This window comes from Carcharhinus amblyrhynchos, chromosome 11 (genome assembly GCF_965287045.1).
Source record: "Carcharhinus amblyrhynchos chromosome 11, sCarAmb.v2.hapA, whole genome shotgun sequence".
NCBI lineage: Eukaryota > Metazoa > Chordata > Chondrichthyes > Carcharhiniformes > Carcharhinidae > Carcharhinus > Carcharhinus amblyrhynchos.
Genome location: NC_137334.1, coordinates 77,020,834 through 77,046,429, shown reverse-complemented (window position 1 = coordinate 77,046,429; position 25,596 = coordinate 77,020,834). Strand labels below are relative to the sequence as shown.

Below are 25,596 nucleotides of genomic sequence, written 5' to 3'. Positions count from 1 at the left end.
TGCACTATAACCTTCCTATGTTTCTATGATTCTACATCAGGGGACATGATTTGTAGGGGAGCTTTCAAGGCAGCTCAGTTTAGAATTCAGTCCTTACACAAATATTGTAAACTTAATACAACAGATACATAAAAATCAATGAACTGCTATTTAAAGAGTATTCAAATTTTGGTTAGGCATAGATTAATTTCTTATGAATTTTAATAGAAAATTGGTAGATTTTTAGAATGGTTTAGACGGTGCTTACTATTTTACTTATCTATTTGTGGCAGGATGGAACTTGTTTGGAAAAACCAATTACAGTACACTAAATCTCTGAGATAGAAATTACATATAATGATAGAAATATTAGATACAATAAAGATAAACTTTTCAAGCCATCATTAAGCATGCATTTTGATATAACATTCATTTGGCTTCCAAAGGATCTATGATTGTAATGGAATAAAGGTGCAGGCTGAAATAGTAACGTCTGTGGCGAGTGTTGGCTGTTTCTAAAGCAAATGCATTAGATAATCAATAACCTCATATTGTCCTTAACTAGCTTCATTTCTTTGGGAGGCAAGGAATGAGATTGCGGAGCCTTTAGCTTTGATCTTAGGGTCCTCACTGTCCATGGGGTTTGTGCCAGAGGACTGGAGAATGGCAAATGTTATTCCTCTCTTCAAGAAAGGAAATAGGAATGACCCTGGTAAATATAGGCCAGTTAGTCTTCGATGGTCAGTAAGTTAATGGAAAGGGTCCTGAGAGATAGGATTTATGACCATTTGGGAAGGTGCAGTTTAATCCGGGATAGTTAGCACAGTTTCGAGAGAGGTAAGTCCTGCCTCACAAATTTGGTTGAATTCTTTGAGGAGGTAACAAAGTGTGTAGATGAAGATAGAGCAGTTGATGTCGCATACATGGATTTTAATAAGGTGTTTACATAGAACATTACAGCACAAGTACAGGCCCTTCGGCCCTCAATGTTGTGCCGAGCTATGTCCGATCCCAAGATCAAGCTATCCCCTTCCTATAAGTTTGATAAGGTTCCCCATGGTAGGCTCATGAAGAAGGTAAGGAGGTATGGGATAGAAGGAAATTTGGCTGATTGGATAAGTAACTGGCTGTCTCACAGAAGACAGAGGGTGGTGGTGGAAGGAAGACTTTCAGACTGGAGGCCAGTTACCAGCAGTGTACCACAGGGGTCGGTGCTGGGTCCTCTGCTATTTGTGATTTTTATCAATGATTTGAAAGAGGTGGCTGAAGGGCGGGTTAGTAAATTTGCTGATGACACCAAGATTGGTGGAGTAATGGATGAGGTGGAGGGCTCTTGCAGGCTGCAAAGAGACATTGATAGGATGCAGAGCTGGGCCGAAAAGTGGCAGATGGAGTTCAACCCTGATAAGTGCGAGGTGATTCATTTTGGTAGGACAAACCTGAATGCGGATTACAGGGTCAATGGCAGGGTTCTGAGGAATGTGGAGGAACAGAGAGATCTTGGTGTTCATATCCACAGATCTCTGAAGGTTGCCACTCAAGTGGATAGAGCCATGAAGAAGGCTTATAGTGTGTTAGCGTTTATTAACAGAGGGTTTGAGTTTAAGAGCCATAGGGTTATGCTGCAGCTATACTGGACGTTGGTGAGACCACATTTGGAATATTGTGTTCAGTTCTGGTCAACTCACTATAACGAGGATGTGGAAGCATTGGAGAGAATGCAGAGAAGATTTACCAGGATGCTGCCTGGTTTGGAGGGTAGGTCTTATGAGGAAAGGTTGAGGGAGCTGGGGCTTTTCTCTTTCGAGTGGAGGAGGATGGGGGGCAGCTTAATAGAGGTTTATAAGATGATGAAGGGGATAGATAGAGAGACTACTTCCTCAGGTGGATGTAGCTGTTATTACACGGCATAACTATAAGGTTCATGGTGGGAGATACAGAAGGGATACTCAAGGTAGATTCTTCACTCAGAGTGGTTGGGGTGTGGACTACAGTGCCTGCTGTGATAGTGGAGTCAGACACTTTAGGAACTTTCAGGTGGTTACTGGATAGGTACATGGAGCACATCAGAATTATAGGGAGTGGGATAGCTTGATCCTGGGTTTGGACATAGCTCGGCACAACATTGAGGGCCAAAGGGCCTGTACAGTGCTGAACTGTTCTATGTTATAGTTTCGAGTTTTACATTTGATCATCCAGACCACTGGAAATGGGTTTACAGATATCATTCCCACCTGTAAGTTAGGGATTTAAATCTGCTCCAAACAGTCCTGGCAAGCACTGCATAAATCCTGGCTGGGTATTCAATGAGGGTATATGAGTCGAATTGCTGTGGGCGACTACCAGTTGCCCTTATCATATGGGTTGCGAAAGCCCAAAATACTCTCCTGTCACCAAGGACTAACAGCCCAGCATAAAAATGGTTAACTGTCATGGAAGCACTGCGCAAGTCACAGTCTGTTAACCTATTAATCAGTCTGTAAATGCTTCCAGTACATCACACAATTGACTTCAAAGTTAATTGTACAGAGACACAAAAAAAATCACAACTACCTTAATCAAACTTCCTACTGGGAAAGATTTTAGGGTTAGAAGAGTGTTAGGACTTTGGTGCACTGTTATTAGTATACTTCCTAATAACTGTTTGCTGAAAAGGCATGATGTAAAAAAGATGTTGTGCTCATCATTGCGTTTTTTCACTAAAGGACACACAACTGTACAGTTTATATTAATTTAGGGAAAAACACAACTGCATCTCACATGTTAACAACCAACATTTAATCATTGCAAACTACCAGTTGAGGCAACTGAAGTTGAATTGAATAAAACCTGAAGACCAATATGATTGAACCCTGATAAACGCATAAACCAGTTTGACAAGAAGTTCTATGCTTGGATCAAGACCATTCAAAAATTGAAAGCAGTTTTGGAACTCTGTATTGGATCAGGTGAAATGAGTCATCCAGAAAGTTTTTTTTTTGTTTGCTTAGAAATTGTCAGCAGCAAACTGTTAATAAGTCAGTCATGACTACATGTAAACTAGTATATCTGCATTATTCTGCTAGGTTCCTTACTGTTCACAACATTTTTATAACCAAAATGATGTGCTTTGTTTCCATAAGGAGCCATAATTTTAACACTTAGAATGTTATCAACTAAAAAAATTGAAGTTTGAAGAACTGAAATCCAAGCGTAATACAGTAATGTTTGAAAAAAAACTACAGCAAGAGGTTCTTCTTCCAGGAGAATCATCCTTTTAGAAATCATCCTGTTGGACCTGTCACCCTTCAACTGGAATATCCCTTTGCAGATGCTGGATATGTTGTATCTTTTTGCACCATTTTGTTTCATTTCATATTTGCAATGCCTGTAGTTTTTTTTAATGCTGACTGCAATTATATAGCATACTATTTTAGCTAGTTTAAAAATCATTTTGCTGCAAGATAGCCCAACTCCAGACTAAATTTATCACTATTGTAAGTTCCTGCCAGCTGCAGCTGCTTGCAGCTTTCGAGGAGGATCTTAATATTAAATATTTTTGAAGGTGCAAGGACATTAACAGGCACATTTTAAAAAACTTCTAAAGAAACAAATAAAATCCTAAGAAACTGACTGGTACACATCAACGTAACTAAAAAATGTTTCTTCCCCTCAAGTGACTTTCAGTTATTTAAAACCATGTTACTCATAGGGATGTGGATAAGATTAAAAACATGCATCTTGTGTGATAAATCTATTTCCTGTTGTATAAACAAAAATTGCACTTTATATAGCATTTTTAACATTGCAAGTTGTCTCAAAGCACTTCACAGCAGCGTTTTCTGACAATATCTGACACCAAGTCACATGAGGAAATATTAGGACAATCTAAAACATGGTCAAAGAAATAGGTTGAGGGAGCTTCTTAAAGAGTGGGAAAGAGACAGAGGTATATAGGGAAAGAATTTCAGAGCTGTGGGCCTTGATAACTAAAATCATGGCCAAAAAAGTGCATGACTCAAATCAGGAATCCTCAAGAGGCTAGAAGTAGAGGATTACAGAAACCTTGGAGAGTTGTTTGAGTGGATTGGGAAGAGATTCTGGATGGATTTGAAAACAACGATGGAATGCTTAATTTTTGATTTGATTTACCGTCACATGTATCAATATACGGCGAAAAGTATTGTTTCTTGTGCGTTATACAGACAAAGCATACCGCTCATAGAGAAGGAAACGAGAGAGTGCAGAACGTCATCATTGTTTGAGAGTTTAAAAGAATTCGAATAAAGTTTTAGAAGCATAGAATGAGAGCAAAAGACAGAATTAGAAGGTATGCTGGGCACAGCTTGCAAGAAGTCGCCTCACTCTGGCGCCATCATGAGATGAGGAAATTGAGATGATGCTTAACTGGGAGCCAACGTAGATCAGAGAGCATAGGGATCACGGCTACATTCAACTTGGTGAGAATTAGAACTCTGGCACAAGTTCTGGATCAGCTCAAGTTTAGCTGGATTATGGGTTGCCAGCCAGGAGTAGCTGAAATGATCAGATTTCAAGGTAACAAAAGCATGGGTAAAGATTTCAATAGTGTATGAGCTGAGGCAAGGACGGAGTTGGGTTATGTTACAGCTGTTGAAACAGGTAGTCTGAAACAAAGGAAAATTTTTCCTAATGCATTGAAAAAACGTTGGTCAATTGTACAGGCACATAGGAGATTTTACATTAAGCAATATGCAAAGCAGCTGGAGTTTATGCAAAAAGTCTTGAAACTAGAAGAGCTTTGACCTCACTTCCTGGTCATCGTGTTCACTCAATTAAATTCAACAAAACAAGTACCTACAATGTGCAACTAACATTTCAATTACAATCTTTTAACTATTTGAAGAATAAAAGGCAATTGCACATTACTACCAATGAGCAATATTGGAGTTCTCTACTTTTAACGGTTGTGGTTATTGCTATAGCTCTGTAAAATACTTTTTATAGGTCTAATGCTTAATTTTAACTGCGAGAGAGCCAACATGGACTCACCAAGCTTAATCTCTCACTCTAATGAAGACAGCAGATGAACAGCAATGATTCTCCACCCAGCCCAGCATTGTAACTTGGGTTGTACTGCAAGCTTTCATTCCAAGTCCTCTCCATTTTCTCATTTACACGCTGCTTCTCAGTGGCATTAACCATTGAGATGGGTCAGCTTCGATATGTAGGTTGAAGGCAAATGATCAAAACTCTCGCATAACATCACTGATCCCATTCATACTTGGGTTTTTTTGTCTGACAATTCACAAATCAGCTGGATTCCAAATGGGAAGACCACCATCCAGTGACCTCGGTCCACAATCTCTGTAATTACCCCATTCTCTTTCTTTCTCAGAATGAGATTGATGATGCATAATCTATTACAAAGGTTACTGCTTTCCACTTCCACAGTATCACCCAATTCCCATTTTCATCACTGCCGAAACTCTTATTCATGCTTTTGTTACCTCGAGATTAAACTGTTCAAATATACTCCTGGTAGCTCTACCAAAACTTCACTGCTTGTGCCCTTTGCTGAATTTGTTTTTGATCACCTTTAATTGCTGTCCTCACCAAACTACTCATCCCAAAGTATTAAATTTAAAATCCTGGTTGCAAATCTCTTCATCACTTGTACTCAAGTGCAAATCTGTGCGGTTTGATCTACTGTCTTTTACTCCACATTGCCGCCATTCCCCCACTACTGGCAGAGCCCTTGGCACTTTTAATCCTATTCTTCAGATAAGAGTTTTTAGAACAAAAATACTCCCTCCTTTTCAAACTTTTACTTTCAACTAGCTTTTAATCATTCTTTGGGTTTTTACTGTTTGCTTTCTGTTTCTCTTCTGTGAAGTGCTTGAGACAATTACTACATTAAGAACATAAGAACTAGGAGCAGGAGTAGGCCATCTGGCCCTTCGAGCCTGCCCCGCCATTCAATAAGATCATGGCTGATCTGTCGTGGCTCAGTTCCACATTCCCGCCCTCTCCCCATAACCCTCAATCCCCTCTCTTATCAAAAACCCATCAACCCGCGTCTTAAAAATATTTAGCGAGGTAGCCTCCACCACTTCAACGGGCAGAGAATTCCAGAGATTCACCACCCTTTGAGTGAAGAAGTTCTTCCTCAACTCCGTTCTAAACCGCCCCCCCCTTTACCTTGAGGCTGTGCCCCCTAGTCCTACTGTCCTTTCTGAGCAGGAAGAGTCTCTCCACCTCTATCCTATCCATCCCATTCATCATCTTATATGTCTCAATGAGATCTCCCCTCATTCTTCTAAACTCTAACGAGTACAAGCCTAGTTTATTCAGCCTCTCCTCATAGCTCAACCCCCTCAACTCCGGTATCAGCCTAGTAAACCTCCTCTGCACTCCCTCCAAGGCCAAAATATCGTTGCGTAAGTACGACGATCAAAACTGCACACAGTACTCCAGCTGCGGCCTCACCAATGCCCTATACAGCCGCAGCAAGACCTCCCTACTTTTATATTCAATCCCCCTTGCTATGAAGGCCAGCATCCCATTCGCCTTCCTGACCACCTGCTGCACCTGCAAGCTGGGTTTTTGCGACTCATGCACAAGGACCCCAAGGTCCCTCTGTACCGTCGCCTGCTGCAGTTTTTCTCCACGTAAGTAATAATCCTTCCTACCATTATTCCTACCAAAGTGGACCACCTCGCACTTGCCAACATTAAATTCCATTTGCCAGTTCCTGGCCCATTCGCCCAGCCTATCTAGATCCTTCTGCAGACTCTCCACACCCTCCGCACAATTTGCCTTTCCATCAATCTTGGTGTCATCAGCAAATTTCGACACCGTACACTTGGTTCCCTCCTCCAGATCATCTATATAAATGGTAAATAGCTGAGGCCCCAGCACCGACCCCTGAGGCACTCCACTAGTCACCAACCGCCAATCCGAATAGCATCCATTGACCCCCACTCTCTGCCTCCTATTTGACAACCAGTCCTCTATCCACGCTAACACCCTACCCCCAACTCCATGTCCCCTGACCTTCTGCAATAACCTCTTGTGAGGTACCTTGTCAAACGCCTTCTGAAAATCAAGAAAGACCACATCCACCGGCTCTCCTCTACTCACTGCCCTAGACACATCCTCATAGAACTCCAATAAATTTGTCAGACACGACTTCCCCTTAACGAAACCGTGCTGCGTCTGCTCTATCAAGCAATTCCCCTCAAGTTGCCTCGCTATTTCCTCCTTGATGACGGATTCTAACATTTTACCTACAACAGACGTTAAACTAACCAGCCTATAATTCCCCGCCTTTTGCCTGGCACCCTTCTTAAACAACGGCGTAACATTAGCCGCTTTCCAATCGTCTGGCACTTCCCCGGAATCCAGCGACGTCTGGAAAATAACCAAGGCATCCACTATCACCTCCGCCATTTCTTTCAGAACCCTCGGATGCATCCCATCCGGTCCTGGGGACTTGTCCACAATCAGCCCCTCCAGTCTGTCGAGCACCACCTCTCTAGTAACAGTAATGTCATCGAGACCCTCCAGTCCTACCACCTTTCCATCTCTAACACCCGGCAAATTATTCACGTCCTCCTCCGTGAAGACAGAAACAAAAAAGTTATTCAAGACCTCAGCCATTTCCCCATCCCCTACCACTAAGTCCCCCTTCTCATCCTCTAAGGGTCCAACGTTCACCCTAGCCAGCCTCTTCCTTTTTATATACTTATAAAAACTCTTGCTATCCTTTTTTATATTAAGCGCTAGCCCAGCTTCATAGTTTATCCTACCCTTCTTTATCAATTTCTTTGTCAATCTTTGTTGACATTTAAACCTCTCCCAATCCTCTTCTCGCCCACTACTCTTAGCTACTCTAAATGCCTCCGCTTTTAATTTAACACTTTCCTTCACCTCCTTCGTTATCCACGGCTGATTACCTCTCCTCCTACGGTCCTTTTTGACCATCGGAATAAATTTCTGCTGAGCACCAAGAAATTGCAAGGTTCATGTTTGTATGTAATAGAAAAATATTAAGTTTAAGTCACAGGTAGATAGATTTCTGATCAATAAGGGAATTAAGGGTTATGGGGAGCAGGTGGGTAAGTGGAACTGAACCACTATCAGATCAGCCACGATCTTATTGAATGGCGGGGCAGGCTCGAGGGGCTAGATGGCCTACTCCTGCTTCTATTTCTTATGTTCTTATATAAAATGAAATAACAACTTCTAAAACTCATGTTTGATTGATGCTATAGAACAATGACTGACATTAGATTTAGCTGGCCTAAACTGAAGCAGGCAGAGTGGCAGTGGTTGCTGGTATTGGTAAACCATCAGCTTCGGGTATTAAAAACCTGTCAGCTACTTCCGCTACGTAAAGAAATGTAGCAAAAGAAACAACACTGAGCCTAATTCTAAACTAAAGGATTTTACATCAGCTAAAGTCAAAATTATTATTTCAACTTAGAAGTTATTTGGTTTGCATAGCTCTTGCAAAAAAACAAAAATAAATCAGCTATATTACAGGCTAACTTATTCTCAATTATGTACCATGATCAAAACTGATAAATGCAAAACAGATGCTCACTGTGTTATTTACCTTTCCCTCTTCAGAGTTCTGCTGACAGGAATTGTGTACTTCGCCTTCCCTCACCAATTTCCCAGGCCACGAAGGAAATCCTTTTATTTGACCCCAGACCAAGTCACCAACATTAAACGTCCTCGGTCTATAGTGTATTAATTCGTTAGATGGAGAATCTGGAATCTTCAAATCATCATCACTGCTGATGCTTTTAGTGTCGGAAGGACTTGGGGCACATCCATTAATGCTTTCTGAATTATAATCTCCATTGTACTGAATATAGTCATGCGCCAAAGAACCTGGCATTCCCTCCAAACTAGCCGAGGAGCTTGGAGATTGCTCCTCTATGGCAAGTTCCTGTTTGGGGGCTGTTAGCAACTCACCAAAGTTCCTGTTCTGTTGAGACCGGTTTCCATTGATGTGTGTGCATCTTTCCAAAGTGTTTTCTAGTCTTTCTTTAATGTTAACAATATGCCTTTTTTGACTATTAAACCTAAAGCTGTCCTCAAGAAATCTTTTGTCCAAGTGACAGTTTTTCTGCTGTAATACTGCATCAGTCTGTTCTCCATGAAAAGGTATCCTTTCCACAGAAGGACTATGATTTACCTGCCCAGAGTGTTCTAGAAACTTCTCACATTTCCACACAGTTGCATCACCAACTGCAAGTTGCTCAGCTTCCCACTGTTTTTTAGGAGTGATGCGACCTGGTGATTTGAAGTACTCAAATCCTTCCCCTTCTGAAGCAATTTTTGCTTGTTCAGAATTTTTCCTCAACTTCACTCCTCTGGCATGCCTATTGGCGAGGATATTTTGACTGTTGATCCGACTGTCAATCTCCATGCTGGAAAGTCTTTTCCCGTGAATCACTGCATTGACGGCATTTGAAAGATTCACAGGATTCGCAATGGAGGCGGTAAAGGCACTCATGGCACTCAGGGCTGGGATTGGGCTCATTTGAGAAGTACTACTCATCGCTGTAGTGATCACTACCTGCATTCCTTTGCTTGCAGCATCCACTACGGCTTTATATATAGCATCAACAGAAGGGTCGTGGGGACTCACGGTGGGGACCTCTTCGCTGCTTTGCTGACCCTGTTCTATTCGATGCTGGTCACCAGACACATCATGGAAAGGGGGAAGGGCAGTTTGGGAGCCCTCTGACAGCAATATTGTTCCTGGATGGGAGTTTACTGGAGCATTTGAAAGTGAGACATCTTGGGCTGGACTCACCTGCAGGGAGAAATTTGAAAATTAAGCATTATTCTTCTCTTCTGTAATTTGTCAGTACCCACATTATTGCAGTTTAAAAGTAGTTTTACCCAAAGTAATTAAAGCTACGTGTCGAAGAAAATAAAGTAATTCCAAAGGAAGAATGCATAAAAACTATTTTTTGAACAATTATCCTTGCAAAATGATTATGACCACTGAAGATACGTTTGGACTAACTTCTTCACGACCATTGCAGTTATTCTTCAACAAATTCCTATTATCCTACTGATCTGGAAGATTAGTCTGCAGGCTCACTTCCTCCTGCTTTTCACCAGAAGATGCAATCCAATTTATTGTCCATACTTAAATACACTGACTGTGAGTATGGTGGAGGCGGATTCCATTGTAGCTTTCAAAAGGAAATTGAATCGGCATCGGGAGAGAAATGTTGGACTGTGGGAAAATGACTGGGGAGTAGGATTAACTGAGTTGCTCTCACCAGAAGGCTTCCTTTTGTGCTGTAACCATTCCACGATTCTGTGAACCATGATAATGATGTTCACAGTTTTGGCAATAAGCAAGAGATCCTTACATGTTTATTACAATTATGATCTAAGAAGATTACTTGTATATTGTAAAGGTAACTTTTCTGACATTGCTTGGCTATCATGATGCTCAATCACTGGTATTACAGGTGAGACAAAGTTCTTTTGTGAAAATAACGCAGAGGTGAAAAGGAGATTTTCAGGGTTGACCATAAAACTCCTATAAGTGTTCCTGTGCTAAATTTTCCACCTCTTTACTATGAGCAATGAAAGGTGCCAATGGATGTAGAGTAAGTCATGATGTGGGTATGCCGGCGTTGGACTGGCGTAAACACAGTGAAAAGTCTGACAACACCAGGTTTTAGTCCAACCTATTTATTTGATAATATACTCACAAGCTTTCGGGGTTAGCCCCTTCGTCAGGTGAATGGAGAGTTCTGACCTCAGACAGAGCATATAAAGCACAGACAGTTTAGAGATTACTGATTAGAATGCGAATCCTTACACCTAACCTGCTGTTCAAGACCTGAAGTGGCTGATAATGTGAGTGGAAGGAGCACTGATCACAGTTTAAAGAGATGAATATTGTCTCCAGACAGTACAGTAAGTGAGGTTTTGCAAACCCAGGCAAGTCACGGGGGTTACAGATAGTGCGACATGAACCCAAGATCCCTGTTGAGACCATCCTCAACAGCGCAGAGTCGCTGAACAGAGACTGATAGCCAAGTTCCGCACACATGAGGACGGTCTCAACAGGGATCTTGGGTTCATGTCGCACTATCTGTAACCCCCGTGACTTGCCTGGGTTTGCAAAACCTCACTTACTGTACTGTCTGGAGACAATACACATCTCTTTAAACTGTGATCAGTGCTCCTTCCACTCACATTATCAGCCACTTCAGGTCTTGAACAGCAGGTTAGGTGTAAGGATTCGCATTCTAGTCAGTAATCTCTAAACTGTCTGTGCTTTATATGCTCTGTCTGAGGCCAGAACTCTCCATTCACCTGACGAAGGGGCTAACCCCGAAAGCTTGTGAGTATATTATCAAATAAATAGGTTGGACTAAAACCTGGTGTTGTCAGACTTTTCACTGTGTAGAGTAAGTGACAGAGAACAGCACCCATAACTGTGGTACTGTTCCAGGTAAGAACTGCGTATCAATAATTATACAAAAAAAATAACAATACAGAAATATAAAACTTTTGGCTAAAGGGTGCTCTGCAAATGGAAGTGGAAATGAAACAAATTCTGGAAAAGTCATCAGTTAAGATTTTATTGGGAACAATTTGTCTTAGTGATATTCACAGGATCAAAGAGTTTTGCCTCATCTTTCCTTTTGGCTCTTTTAGATTTAATTTCAGCATGCAGAGAAATGCTTCTGATCTGTTTAGTTCACTTATTTAGATAGCAATAAAGGGACAAATGCGATGAATTCATGCGCGATTAGAGAGGAACAAATGATTTGTGCCTGTATGTGTATTAAGGAGGATGTCTGATGTCCCACTATTCATTATGAAAGATGAGTGATGTTAAATAATTTTTAAAAATGTGTCACAGGATACAGGTGTCGCTGACTAGGTCAGCGTTTATTGCCCATCCTTAATGGCCCTTGAGAAGGTGCTCGTGAGTCATCTTCTTGAACCGCTGCATTCCCTGTGGTATAAGTACAACCACACTGCTGTTAGGAAAAGGTGTTCCAGGATTTTGATGCAGCAGTGAAGGAAATTATAAAATGCTTCCTGTTAATTGTTACTGAAAACTTTATCTCACGTGATCGTTGAGCAATTGGCAGATGCAAAATTAAAATAAGATGACTAAGTGCTTACCTGAAAATTTTGAAAAACGCATGCCATGGGATTTGGTGGGTTACCAGGGCCAGAAAATGAAGGGTGACCTTGAAAGCCCTGTAGGCCCCGAGTCCCTTGCAAACCTTGTAAAAGTTGATGATTCTGAGGAAACATCTGATTGCTATTGATCAAGGTCTGGAGGCGACTTAATTGTGGATTGTTCAAACTATTGTTGAATGACGGTACATCACCTGTACACAACAACAAAACACAAAAGAAAGCACGTCAATGATGAAACCCAAATGCCCTCTGTGTATCTTTGCTGCACACTTCTGTTGCAAGTCACTTCCAATGACCGGTTAAATTGAACAGTATATTTATATATTAAAATCACTGGCCCTGAACAACATATTGTAGCCATGGAAGATAGTTAACATACTAAGAAATCACTAGAGACCAATTAAAAGTGATCTTTTTCACCCGACACTGACTGGGGAGCTGTACAGTCTGGCCATATCTTATTAGTAACACAAAGAAACCAAATTATTTTGGAGTAAGAAAAAACTATGTACTAAGGGTAATCACCAAATATGGTATTATTTGGCAATCAGGACACTACATTTAACTAATTTTCATTTTGATATGCTGGTATGCACCTCAGTAAGTTAGTTAAAGAATGAACTCTAACTTTCCAAGTGATTTAACAAATACTTCTAGTTTCATTTTGTGTTATTGGCTCAGTTGGTGATCTTGTTTCTGGATTTAAAACAGGCATCACAATAATGGGTACTATTGATTTTGCGCCACTGGAGACATGGTCAATAAGACATTAAACAGTAATTTCTGGAGTACAGAGAGAGGCAGACCATAATCTTCAATTCTTGTTAAAAAAGTTAGAACATAAAGAAAGACCATTCACCATGTTGGCTAAATATATTACAGACATTGAGAACTTAACCGTTTGACAGTTTTAAAATTATTATAGTGCCATACTGTTCCACATGATCATTATCCATTAAAACATTATTGTGCTTGGTACAACAACGCATAGATGATTAGGAGATTTTCCAGGACTACAAAATATTTATGAAAAATATTTCTAAGATTTGAGCCAGATTAAAATGTCAAAGACACTCGTTCAACTTGCTGTCAAAAGTGAAAATAGCCTAGTGGGAATAATGAACTTTTAAGTTAATTTATTGCGCTCAACAGCAATTGGCAGAGTTTGTGCCTCTAAATCAGAAGGATGAGGATTTACAAGAACACACAAGTGTCTCCAAGAGGTCAATAGATCACTGTTCTTTTTGATATTTATCAGTGACGAGGATTTGGATATAATTGGGTCTAATTGAGTAAATAAGAGGAAACTGTTCATAGTGTCAGAATGGTCATTAACCAGAGGATACAAATTGAAGGCAATTATTCAGCCAAAGGACTCTCGCCCCTCAGTCTCAAGACTGGGTTTTAAGGCCCACTCTGGGACTGATGGCCCAGATTAGTTACTAAGGAAGTGTTGTCTTTTGGATGAGATGTTAAAACCTCTTGGGTGGACATAAGAGATCCAGTGGCACGATTTCGAAGACAGCAGGGGATTTATCCCTCAACTGACATCAGTAAAACAGACAAGCTGGTCACTGGCCCATTGATATTTGTGGGAGCTTGCTGTATGCAACTAGGCTGTTGCCACATGGTTTATATTACAACTGTGACAACACTTCAAAAGTACTTCATTAGCTATAAAGCACCTTGAGACATCCACTGGCCTTGAAAGGCATGACATGAATGCACGTCTTTCTTTTCTCCTTTTTCTTTGAGATCTTTGACATCTATCTGAACACTGAAAATGGGGCTTCAAATTAACGCCTTAACCAAAGGGATGGCATTCCAAATATTGCAAGATTGCATCAAATCTTAGATTAAGTGCTGAAGTTATTCAGCGAATACCAAAATTGTAGAGTAATAGAGAGGGAGCCCATTCAGCCCATCCTGTGTTGGCTCTTTGGAAGACCCATTCAATCAGTCCGATCCCCTAATTTTTCGCTATGAGTTTTCCTGTCAGTCATGATGCAAATCCCTTGGCAGGGTTGGAATTGCAGTTGCAAGGATAGGGATGCAACATCATAGTGATTTCAATAAAATTATGAAAATTTTAAGTCTATGGAACTGGGTCCAGGAGCCAAGAATAAGAGGGAATTAGCAAGATGGATATGGGCAGCAGTTTTAAATGAACTGAAGTGCAAAGATTGTTTGGAATTTGAAAGCTGGCCAGGAGAACATTGAAAGTGTCAAACTTGGAGGTGACAGAGGGTCAGCAGCTGACGGGCTGAGGCAGAGGCTTGCAATATTAGAGATTCAAGAAAGTAGTCCATAAGTGTGGATATGGAGTTCAAAGCTCAGCTGGAGGTAGAATAGGAACAGCCATTAATAGTGTTTGGGTCCAAAAACATTTCTTCAGCTGTACCAACATTGAACTTTAGGAAATTGTGTTTCAACCAAAAATGGATGTTAGCAGAGTAGTTTGACAACACAGAGGCAGGAGTGATGAAGAGGTAAAGATAGGTATTACATGTGGACGTTGATCCTAGGTAGCATGTGATAATCAATGAAAGCGTAGATAAAGTAGAGGAGGAGGTTAAGAATAGATACTTGATCAATGGTGTAGAGGCAGGAAGATAAATCAGCAATTGGAGAAGCTCTAGTTACTATCAGATAGATTAAGAATGGAATCACTGAAATGCAGCCTTATAGAGCTGGGCAATGGTACAGCCAGACATGTTTAAAGCTTCAGGTCAAGGAGGCAAAGAGGGACAGTGCATCAAAACTTAAGTCACAACCCATTTCAATTTTGACTTTAGTTAAGAGTATTTTGGTGCCGCAGCACAAACATAATTGGGGAGCTGCAAGGAAGATGGCCAGATTTGGGAAATGACATAATGTTCAAGTACTTGGAAGACAAAAGGAAGACCAGGAATGAAGCAGCAGTTTGCAATAACAGAAAAGTAAACGGGAGTGATAATCGAGACTTTGAAAGAGGGTGACAGTGCCTGAGAACAGGAAACCTTTGTACTGCCAATTGGCATGAAAGCATAAAAAAAGGAAATTGCTTGTAAACCCCATTTAGGGGGAGCACAAAGTGGGTTCACGGATGAGAAGAGTTCAGAGACTGAATGAGCAGATACGTGGAGTCTGGGATTAGAGTAGAAGAGACTTTGAGATGGTCCGAGTTTCAGAATTTTGACCAAAAAACACTGAAGGAGCAGCTACATAATTCCAAATTAAGGTGGTGTGTGATGAGGAACGGTGCCTGTCGGCAGTGGTGTTTCCATGCACCTGCTGTCCTGATTCTGATAGCAGAGATTGCTGATTTGAAGGCACTGCTGAAAGCAGTTTTGAGTTCCTGGAGTGTATCTTGTAGTTGGTCCACACTGTAACCTCCTGTGGCGGAGGAAGAGAATGCTTAAGGTGGTGGATGGGATGACAGTCAAGTGGCTTCTTTTGGAGTCGGATACTGTTGCGTTTCTTCCATATTTTTGGAACTGCACTGACACACGAAAGTGGAGAGGATTCCATCTGACTTGAGCTCTGTAGCTGGTGAGAAAACTGTGGGGGTTTAGAGAGTGTGAGAGTTACTCCAGAACTCTGAGTGGAGTCTGCACAATCTCCCCGTGTCTGCATGGGTTTCCTCCAGGTGCTCCGGTTTCCTCCCACATTGGCCATGTTAAATTGTCCCTTAGTGTCAGGGAAACCAGCAGGGCAAATACTTGGGATAATGGGGATAGGGTCTGGGTGGGATTGTCATCAGTGCAGGCTTGATGGGCCAAATGGCCTCATTCTGTACCTTAGGAATTCCATGACTAATGAATTCCCAGCCTCTAACCTGTCCTTGAAGTCACTGCATTTATACGTCTGGTTCTGTTGCGTAATTGGTGAATGGCTACCCTAAGATCTTGACGGTAGTAGATTCAATGATTGGTAGTTGGATTCTCTCTTGTTGGAGTGGTTACTTTTGGCACTTTTGTGGTATAAATGTTGCTCATCACTGAATGTTGTCCAGATTTTGTTTCATTGATATTTGAGGAGTAAATGCAACTAAACACTGCACTCATCAATGAACATCCCCACTTCAGACCGAATGGCAGAAGGAAGACCATTGGTGACATTACTAATAATGGCTGGGCCGAGTACACAGCCCTCATGAACTCCTGCAGTGATGCCCTGGGCTTGAAATGAATGGGCTCCAACAACTACAACTGCCTTCCTCTTTCCTGGGTATAATTCCAGCATGTAGAGAATTCATCTTATTCCCAAATACTTCAATTTTGCTCTAGGGTTTCTTGATGCCATTTGGTCAAATGCTGCCTTGGTGTCAAGGGCCATCACTCTTGCCTCGCCCTCTGGAATCCAGCTCTTTGGTCCATGTCCGGACTAAGGTTGTAATAAATTCTGTAGTGGAGCAGTCGTGGTGCAACCAAATTGAACATCAGTGAACAGACTATTGGTAAGTAAGTGCTGCTTGGTAACGCTATGAAGGACAGCTTCCTTTGCTGATGATGGAGAGCATGCTGATAGCGTGGTGTTAGGACAGCATATGTCTTGCTTTTTCAGAATAGGACACAACTGGAAATCTTTCATATTGTTAGGTAGGTGCCTGTTTTGTAATTTTTCTGGAACAGTCTGGCTGGTGGTGTGGCTGGTTCTGGAGTTCAAGTCCAGTTCGCAGTCTATATATGATATTAAGCGATGGCCTAGTGGTATTACCACCAGATTATTAATTTAGAAACTCAGCTAATGTTCTGGGGACCTGGTTTGAATCCCGCCACAGCAAATGGTGGAATTTGAATTCAATAGAAAATATCTGGAACTAAGAATCTGCTGATGACTATGAACTCATTGTCAATTGTCAGAAAAACCCATCTGGTCCCTAATGTCCTTTAGGGAAGGAAATCTTGCGTCCTTACCTGGTCTGGTCTGCATGTGATGCCAGAACCACAGCAATGTGGTTGACTCCAATCTGCCCTCCAAAGGCAACTGGCCAGCCTATCACACCCATGCCCCACTAATGAATTTAAAAAAACATATTCTTTCATTGGATGTGGGTGTTGCTGGCAAGGCCAGCATTTGTGTGCCATCCTGAATTGTTCTTGGCTGAGCGGTTTTCCAGGTCATTTCAGACATAGTCATTTAAAAGTCAAGCATATTGTTGTGGATCTGGAGTCACCCAGATTGGGCAAGGATGGCAGATTTCCTTCATTAAAGCACATCAGTGAACCAGATGGGTTTTAACAACAATCGATGATAGTTGTCATAGCCACCATTAAAGGGACGAGCTTTCAATTCCAGGTTTTATTGATTGATTTTTAAATTCCACCAGCTGTTATGATGTGCTTTGAACCCATGTCCCCTGAGCGTTAGCCCGGTCTCTGGTTTGCTCATCCAGTGAGATTGCCACCATCTCCCCTGATATTATCAAATATTCTCTAATATCTTCTTTGCAATCGAAATTAAAGCATTAGCTTAAGTTTTGAAGGAGGATTTAAATTATTAAATTATATGATTATACCAGTTACTCTTGCCCTCAGGAATTATCACAACTTAGAGTGAACTTCTAAAAGCCAGATATGATTTATCCCCACTGTTACCTTATGGTAGTCTTAGGATAAATTAACAGTACCGTCAGATAAGCTGAAACAGGTCCAACTGACCTTTAAACATCAAAGGCTTCAGGGGTACATATACACATGCTAAATTTGTCAAATTTTTGTAACCAGGTAAAAATCAACGTGGCTGATTTAAACTTTGAATTGCCAACATAAATTGAACTTCTGAGCGGTTATTATTATTTGAAAATCAGTGCGAAAAGAGTAACAGATGACCATCATTTTGAAAGCTCAGTATTGAAATAAACTAAGTCATAACTTAAGGATAAAAGTTTGAGCATAAGGTTGGACGGATTCTTTGACCTGATCTGCAGCCAGGATACTCCCATCCTGCTGCAGTGAACGGGGATTTGGCTGAGCACCAAATTCTCCATTCTTGCTGGCAGCAGCAGTAGGGTGTGAATGGCTGGCGAATCCCGGCTGGCAACCGTCACTGTAGCTTTATGAAATTTATGACAGTACAAAAAGGTTTTATTCAATTTTAAATCCTGAATTAATTGGGGCGATTTCTGCTGTCACAGTTTAAAGCTAATCTAGTAATTTATGAACAGCAAATTTACGTATTTTTTAAAGTTTATTCAAAGTAACTGCTGCCATGCTATTTTTCTTTACTATGTCCGAGGGAAAAATAAAAATAGCAATTTAATATGATCTGGCACACGAGTTCAATCTCAGCAGCTTCTAATTATGAATTTCAAGAGATCACATTCATTGTGGACCATTTGCTACAAACCGTTCAGCGTGCAGAAAAGGCACTTTATATGTAATACGAGGATATTTGGTGTGCTGTGGAAATGTGTTGAAACGTAGCACAGCATCTATGACACTTGTAATTGAGCTCCAACATTGTCTTAAAATAGCAAACAAAAGCAAACCACAACAGATCAGCAGTGGTATTGGAAAATAGGACCCCAGATAGTTTAGTGAAGGTAGTGCTTTAGCTGTGCTATATGATCAGGAGATCTGAAACTTGATTTACAATCAAGCTAACCTCAATTAGAATACTGTCGAGACATTGCAATAGCCTTGGTACATCAGCCAAGTGAGATAATGGCCTCAAGTAGATAGGGTTGTTAAGAAGGCATACGGTGTCTTGGCGTTTATTGGTAGGGGAATTGAATTTAGGAGTCGCAGCGTCATGTTGCAACTGTACACAACTCTGGTGCGGCCGCACTTGGAGTACTGTGTGCAGTTCTGGTCCCCACATTACAGGAAGGATGTGGAGGCTTTGGAGAGGGTGCAGAGGAGGTTTACCAGGATGTTGCCTGGTATGGAGGGGAGGTCCTATGAGGAGAGACTGAGGGATTTGGGGTTGTTTTCGCTGGAAAGAAGGCGGCTAAGAGGGGATCTTATTGAAACATATAAGATGATTAGAGGTTTAGATAGGGTGGACAGTGATAGCCTTTTTCCTCGGATGGAGAAAGCTAGCACGAGGGGGCATGGCTTTAAATTAAGTGGGGGTAGTTATAGGACGGATGTCAGGGGTAGGTTCTTTACCCAGAGGGTGGTGAGGGATTGGAATGTCCTGCCTGCTGCGGTTGTAAATGCGCCTAGTTTGGGGGCGTTTAAGAGATCCGTGGATAGGTTTATGGACGAAAAGGGATTGGTTTAGGTTAGAGGGTCATTTTTGTTTTAACTGGTCGGCGCAACATCGTGGGCCGAAGGGCCTGTTCTGCGCTGTAATGTTCTATGTTCTATAACCTCTGACCTTCTGATGAAGGGGGATCTTACTTGAGAGGTTACCCCCAGAAGGGTGTGCTGGGGGACTCCTCTGAACGTCCCCATGCAGCAATTGCACAGGAATTTCCCAGAAAGTTCAAATTTCTGATGGGCAGTTACATTGCACCAGGAACCTTCTGAAACTCTCTTACCAGAATAGGTACCCAGGAAACCTAACAAAAATTAAAACAACTTACAATAGTTGGGGAACTACAGTACTGACCCTGCCCCTCTAACCACTCCCCATCCTAACATTCTAACCACTTATCAACCTAAAGATAAAGAATTACCTTTTCCCTGGCTTCTCAAAGTAGTTGAGACCTTTAGGCTTAGCTGCTTTATGGCAGCTAGTTCTGTAAAAAGTAGGCATGCCTTAATTTCATTTGAGGTGGGGATGCCAGCGTTGGACGGGGGTGGGCACAGTAAGAAGTCTCATAATCCCAGGTTAAAGTCCAACAGTGCTGCTCCTTCATCAGGTGAGTGATGAAGGAGCACCTCACTCACCTGATGAAGAAGCACTGCTCCAAAAGCTCATGATTCCAAATAATCCTGTTTGACTTTAACATGGTATTGTGAGACTTCTTACTTAATTTCATTTGATGTGGCTGCACATCACTGAAGGCTTCAGGAACCCGCTGCTTTGCATTTTACTCAGCCGACCTGAATAGGAAGGCAGGACACAAAATGTGCAGCCATGTTCTAGTACAAGTAAAATGGAATAGAGTGGCAATCTGACTGTGATTGCCATTCATTGGAAGTTCAAGCCTGTTATGTAACAAATTCTTGAAAATGAGAGTCTTTGGATAGCAGGTAAATCCAGAATTAACCACTGCTGCAATGTTTACATGAGAACATACAGCAAATCAACAGACATTGCCTAGATCACACAAAGAATTATCACTTGGCTAAGAATTGGCGAATTATACTCCTCTAGGATTCCACATCTATAAATACAATTAATGATTCACTAATTATGTCCCCAATTTTTTAAAACCAAAAAGATGTCAATTATGCAGAACAGTAGTTTTTTGATTTGTTCAATACTAAATTGTTATTTTCACACTAACTCCCCCTCGACTGGGGACTGTTGAGACTTGGGCAACTTTTCTTCCTCTTGCTGACTAAGATTTTGTCATTACGGTTAGATCTAATATTTCTTTTCCAGATCGCAGGTTACGTCCACTATTTTTAAGTTGTCCGCTGGTTTCTGCAGCTTCCACTTCTTATATTAATTGAAGGGATTGTTTAATTGCATCACCCTTCAATTTTTCGTATCCTACCATAGAATCGCTACAATGCAGAAGGAGGCCATTCGGCCCATTGAGTCTACACCAACAACAATCCCACACAGGTCTTATCCCCATAACCCCCGCATATTTACTCCACTATTCCCTCTAACCTATTCAGCCTGGGAGATGAGAAGACAATTTAGTATATAGCCAATACATCTAACCCGCACATCTTTGGACTGGGGGAGGAAACTAGAGCACCTGGAGGAAATCCATGCAGACACAGGGAGAACGTAAAGCTCCACATAGACACTGACCCAAGCCGGGAATCGAACATAGGCCTCTGAAGCTGTGAGGCAGTGCTGCTAACCATGTCGCCCTTAAAGTACTCACTGATGTAAAAAGCACCTGGTACCATATAGCTCCCGTTTAATTCATAGGTGTAAAGCTAGTAGTATTTATGTCCCAACCCTAACTAACCTCAAGGTGGTGTCACGAGTTGCTTTCATGAACCATGAAGGTGCATGTAGCGTAAGTACACACAATGTGCTATTCGGGAGTTCCAGGATTTTGACCCAGGGACAGTGAAAGAACAGCAATTTGGTTTCAAGTCAGGATGATGTGTGGCTTGGTGGGCAATTTCCTGTGTGTCTGATGTCCTTGACCTTCCAAGTGATAAAAATTGCAAGTGTGAAAGGTGCTGTTGCAGGAGCCTGTACTGCAATGCATCTTGCAAATGATGTACATTTGTGTCATTTTGCAGAGTTGAGGATGGGGGTATTGATCAAGTAGGCTGGTTTGCCCTGGATAGTGTTGATCTTTTTGTGTTGTTGGAGTTGCACAACTCCAAGCATGGGGAGAGTATTCCATCACGTTCCTGACTTGCACCTTGTAAAGTTCTTGCGTGAGAATCTAGACAGTGAATGCTGCATGATTATTTAGTCAGGCAGTGTGAAATTTTATTCTCAATAGATGTTTATGTCTGATTTCTAATAGGAGTTACTGAAATGTAACCAAGAACAGGAAATCTGTTTGAATGTTTTTCACTGCTTATAGGGATACTAATGCTAAATATCAAATCAAATTGGTGTCCTGGTTGAAAATCAAAACCCTTCTGGTCTGCATGACTGATTACAACATTTGTGGTGCATTTATCAACATGATCATTTGGAACTGTTTTGTGCATTACCTTCATAATTGACCTAACCTTAACTTGCATTTATAAAACCTTTAAGGTGGTAAAATGCCCCATGGCACTTCATAGAAACATCAAATACTGTGGCTACAAAAGCAAATCAGAGGTTGGGATGTAACTGACCTCCTCTCCAAAGCCTGTCCACCATCTACAAGACACAATTGAGCAATGTGATAGAAGACTTTCCAGTTGCCTTGATAAATGCAGCTCCAATAACACTCAAGGCGGCTTATCACTGTCCAGGATAAACCAGCCTAATTGATCAGCAAACCATCCACCATTAAATATTCACTCCCTCCACTATCAATGCACAGTGGTAGCAGTGTACCATGTATGAGATGCAGAAACTTGCCAATGCGCCTTTGACAGCAACTTCCAAATTCACAAGCTCGACCAATTAGGGCATAGGTAGCAGATGCCGAGGAACATCATGACCTGCAAATTTCTCTCTATACCACATACAATCTGACTTGGAACTATAATGCTATTCATTGACTGTCACTGGATCAAAAACCTGGGACTCCCTTCCTAACTGCACTGTGGATGTACCTATGTCAGATCGACTATAGTGTTTCAAGAAGGAAGTTTGTCACCACTCCCTCAAGGGCAAGTAGCAGTGGGTAACGAATGGCGGTCTTGCCAGTAATGCTCACATCCCAGGAATGAATAAAAAAAATTGATTCAGGCAATGACTGAGACCATGGGAGATGAACTAAGTTTTAAGGGATGTTTTAAAGGAGAAAAGTGGTGGAAAGGCAAAAAGGTTAAAAGGTTTGAGAGGGGGAATTCCAGAGTTTAGTGCCCCGGGAAGAAGCAAGGTCAAATTGAAGTAGAAATATTTCAAGGTTGCAGACTGGGATGCAGTTAAGAGGTATGGAGGGATGAGATCATGGAGGGAATTGGAAAAACGAATGAATATTTAAAATCAAAATATTCCTCAACTGGGAGTCATTTTTGGTTACTGAGTACAGGGATGATGGGCAAAAAAGGACTTGGTGTGAATTACATTATGGACAGCAAAGTTTTGGATGAACTTAATTCAGAGAGGGTGGAAAACAGAAGGCCAGTTAAGAGTATTTTTGGAATAATTGAAACTAGAGGCAAGAATAGCATGAATAAATGAATCAGAAACTGATAAACTGTGGTAGGCTCAAAGTCAGGTAATATTATAGGGGTGGAAGTAGTCCATTTTAGTGTGGCGTAGATGTGGTTGGAATCTCAGTTTGAGTCAAACACAACAACAAGGTTGTGGATTCTGGTTCAACCTCAGAATTTTGCCAATGAGAGAGGTTGGAGTTGGTGGCTAGGGAACAGAGTTTTCAGCTGGAACCAAAGACAATGGACTTTGCTCTCCCCAGTATTTAGTTCTTAATAAATTATTTTCATATTTTGAAATCAGCTTGATTATTCTTAGTCTGAATATCATTTTGTGTCTCAGTATGACCATATTGGCCTCTGTGCTTCCTTTGAGCGGTTCTGATTTGCCTGGAATTTATTGAGTGCAGTTGTATGAATATTTTTAAAAAAACAGTTCCCTTAATGCTCCTCATCCTTAACCTCAACACATCACCTCTGATTGTAGTATGCAATTTTTTAAAAACTTGGCATGCCAGCCATTCTCATTATCCAAATTGAAGCTGAAAATGTTGCCAGTTGCTACAATTTTTAGCTCTGGATACATGTGGTTGAAGCTACCCAAAGTTATTTCAGGGAGGCCATTCCATGCAGGGAGACATCATTGGTCTGCTCTGAAGTAAGATTTCACTGGTGAAAGGTTGGAACGTTAATGCATCCAGTGTAACAACAACTGCAATACAAGGGACATTCAAAGCACTGTTGTTTCACTTAAGTGCCTAGTTTACATTGAATGGGAAAAACTTAGTGTCAAGCTCAGAATGAAGACACAGCAAACTTTGTTGCACATTATTTCACTCAACTGGACACATGAAAATCATCTTAAACCTGTGTTTACTAACATAAGCTCATCATTGTCAACTGTTCCTTTCCCTATAATCCTTGACCTCCTTCCCCAAACATTTTTTATCTTGTTCCTCCTAGCTTCAAAATATTCCATTCTATTTGCTATTCTGCTCAAGTCGAAATGACATTTCTTGCCATCTTCTTATGCTCTAACAATTGTTTCCAAGGATCTAAAAACTAGAACACCTTTTCTCCAATGTTCCTCTAACTTCTGTTTCTTCTGCATAGCTGGCTTGGTTCACTGTGTGGCTCCATTCAAGACTGAGGGTCAGCCATAGTAGGACACATCTTAAAGGGAATACGATAAGTGCAAGGTCTGTTTTCTTCCCTTCGTGGCACATTCTTAATTGCCACAAGTCCACAAACCTTAGAGGCACCACTGTTTATCTTTAATGATTTTTCCTCCTTCAAAAACCCACACTTATTAAAAATCCAAGCTTGGCATTGTTTAGCCAATTCATACACACCATCTTCTATATGGATTTGTAAAATATACATCATGCCTGAGTGATTTGTTTGAGTTTTCCGAAGACGTGACTGAAGTAGTGGACAGGTATCACTAGATTTCCAGAAGGCATCTGATAAAGTCCCTCAGAAAGGACTGTTAGCTGAAGTGGGAGCTTGTGGAATGAGTGAAAATTATTGACCTGATTAGGAAATTAGGAGTGGTAGGACACAGACTAATGGATGACAGGTTATGGGCAGGATGTGGCCAGTGGCGTCCCATGGGGATCTGAGTTGGAGCCTAAACCATGTACTGTATTTATTAACAGCTTAGACGACAAGACAGAGCCACATATCCAAGTTTGAAGATGACTCAAAGATAAGCACCATTGTAAGCAATGTAGGACCGTAAGATGTAGGAACAGAAGTAGGCTAATAGGCTAATCAAGCCTGCTCTACCATTCAATGAGATCATGGCTGATCAGGTATAATCCTCAACTCCTTTCCCATCTTATCCCTGTAACCATTGATTTCCTTATGATTAAAAATTTGTTTATCTCAGCCTTCAAAATACTTAACTTTCCAACCACCACAGCTTTCTGCAGTAAAGAATTTCAAAGATATAGCTGGAAACATAGTATAAAGCAATATTAATATTAAGCAAATGGCAAAACGGTACAAAATAGATTTCAATATGAGGTCGCCTGCTTTGGAGCTCAAAAAGACAAGATGGAGCATTTTCTGAATGGCCAAAAGATTAGAATGAAGGTCCAACTACACAGATGATCAAAATGTCATGACCAACCACAAAAAATAATCAGAAAGGCTGGTGGAATGCTGGTCTTCACATCAAGAGGACAAGGTTAGAAGTCATGCCACAGCTATACAAAGCAATGGTTAGACCACACCTGGAATTCGATGTTCAGTTCTGGGGCACAATAAGATTATATAAGCATTGATGGGAGTGTATTGAAGGATTTATGAAAATAATATCTGGATTCAAAAGGGCTAAATCAGAAGGTCTGATTAAACAGACCACAGTTCTACATTCGGACTTGATAAGTTAGGTAGAGAAACTATTTTCGCTGGTTGGGGAATCTCGAACCATTGTGAGGCCAGACTAGCTTGGCGCATCCTTGTGTTTAAAGGAATGGCTGCTGTCATTGGTGGTGTTTTCTTTTTATGGGATTTGGATATTGCTGACTCGGCCAGCATTTGTTGCCTCAGTTTCATTGCTCTCAAGAATTCAGTGGTGAACTGCCTTCTTGAGAGACCACTGTCCATGTGGTAT

The 25,596-nt window shown here is 41.2% G+C and overlaps 1 protein-coding gene across 3 annotated transcripts in view; it reads right to left on the bottom strand.

The window, feature by feature from the left end:
* mbd5 (methyl-CpG binding domain protein 5) overlaps positions 1-25,596 on the bottom strand; it is a 218,560-nt gene that overhangs the window by 25,766 nt on the left and 167,198 nt on the right. For 2 of the 3 annotated variants that reach the window (XM_080199391.1, XM_080199392.1), the window contains 2 exons: positions 12,121-12,332; positions 8,546-9,769 (listed from right to left, as the gene is read on the bottom strand). In XM_080199391.1, the coding sequence (XP_080055517.1) occupies positions 8,546-9,769; positions 12,121-12,332 (1,436 nt within the window). The remainder of the gene's footprint in view (positions 1-8,545; positions 9,770-12,120; positions 12,333-25,596) is intronic. The other variant, XM_080199390.1, reaches the window with a different exon arrangement.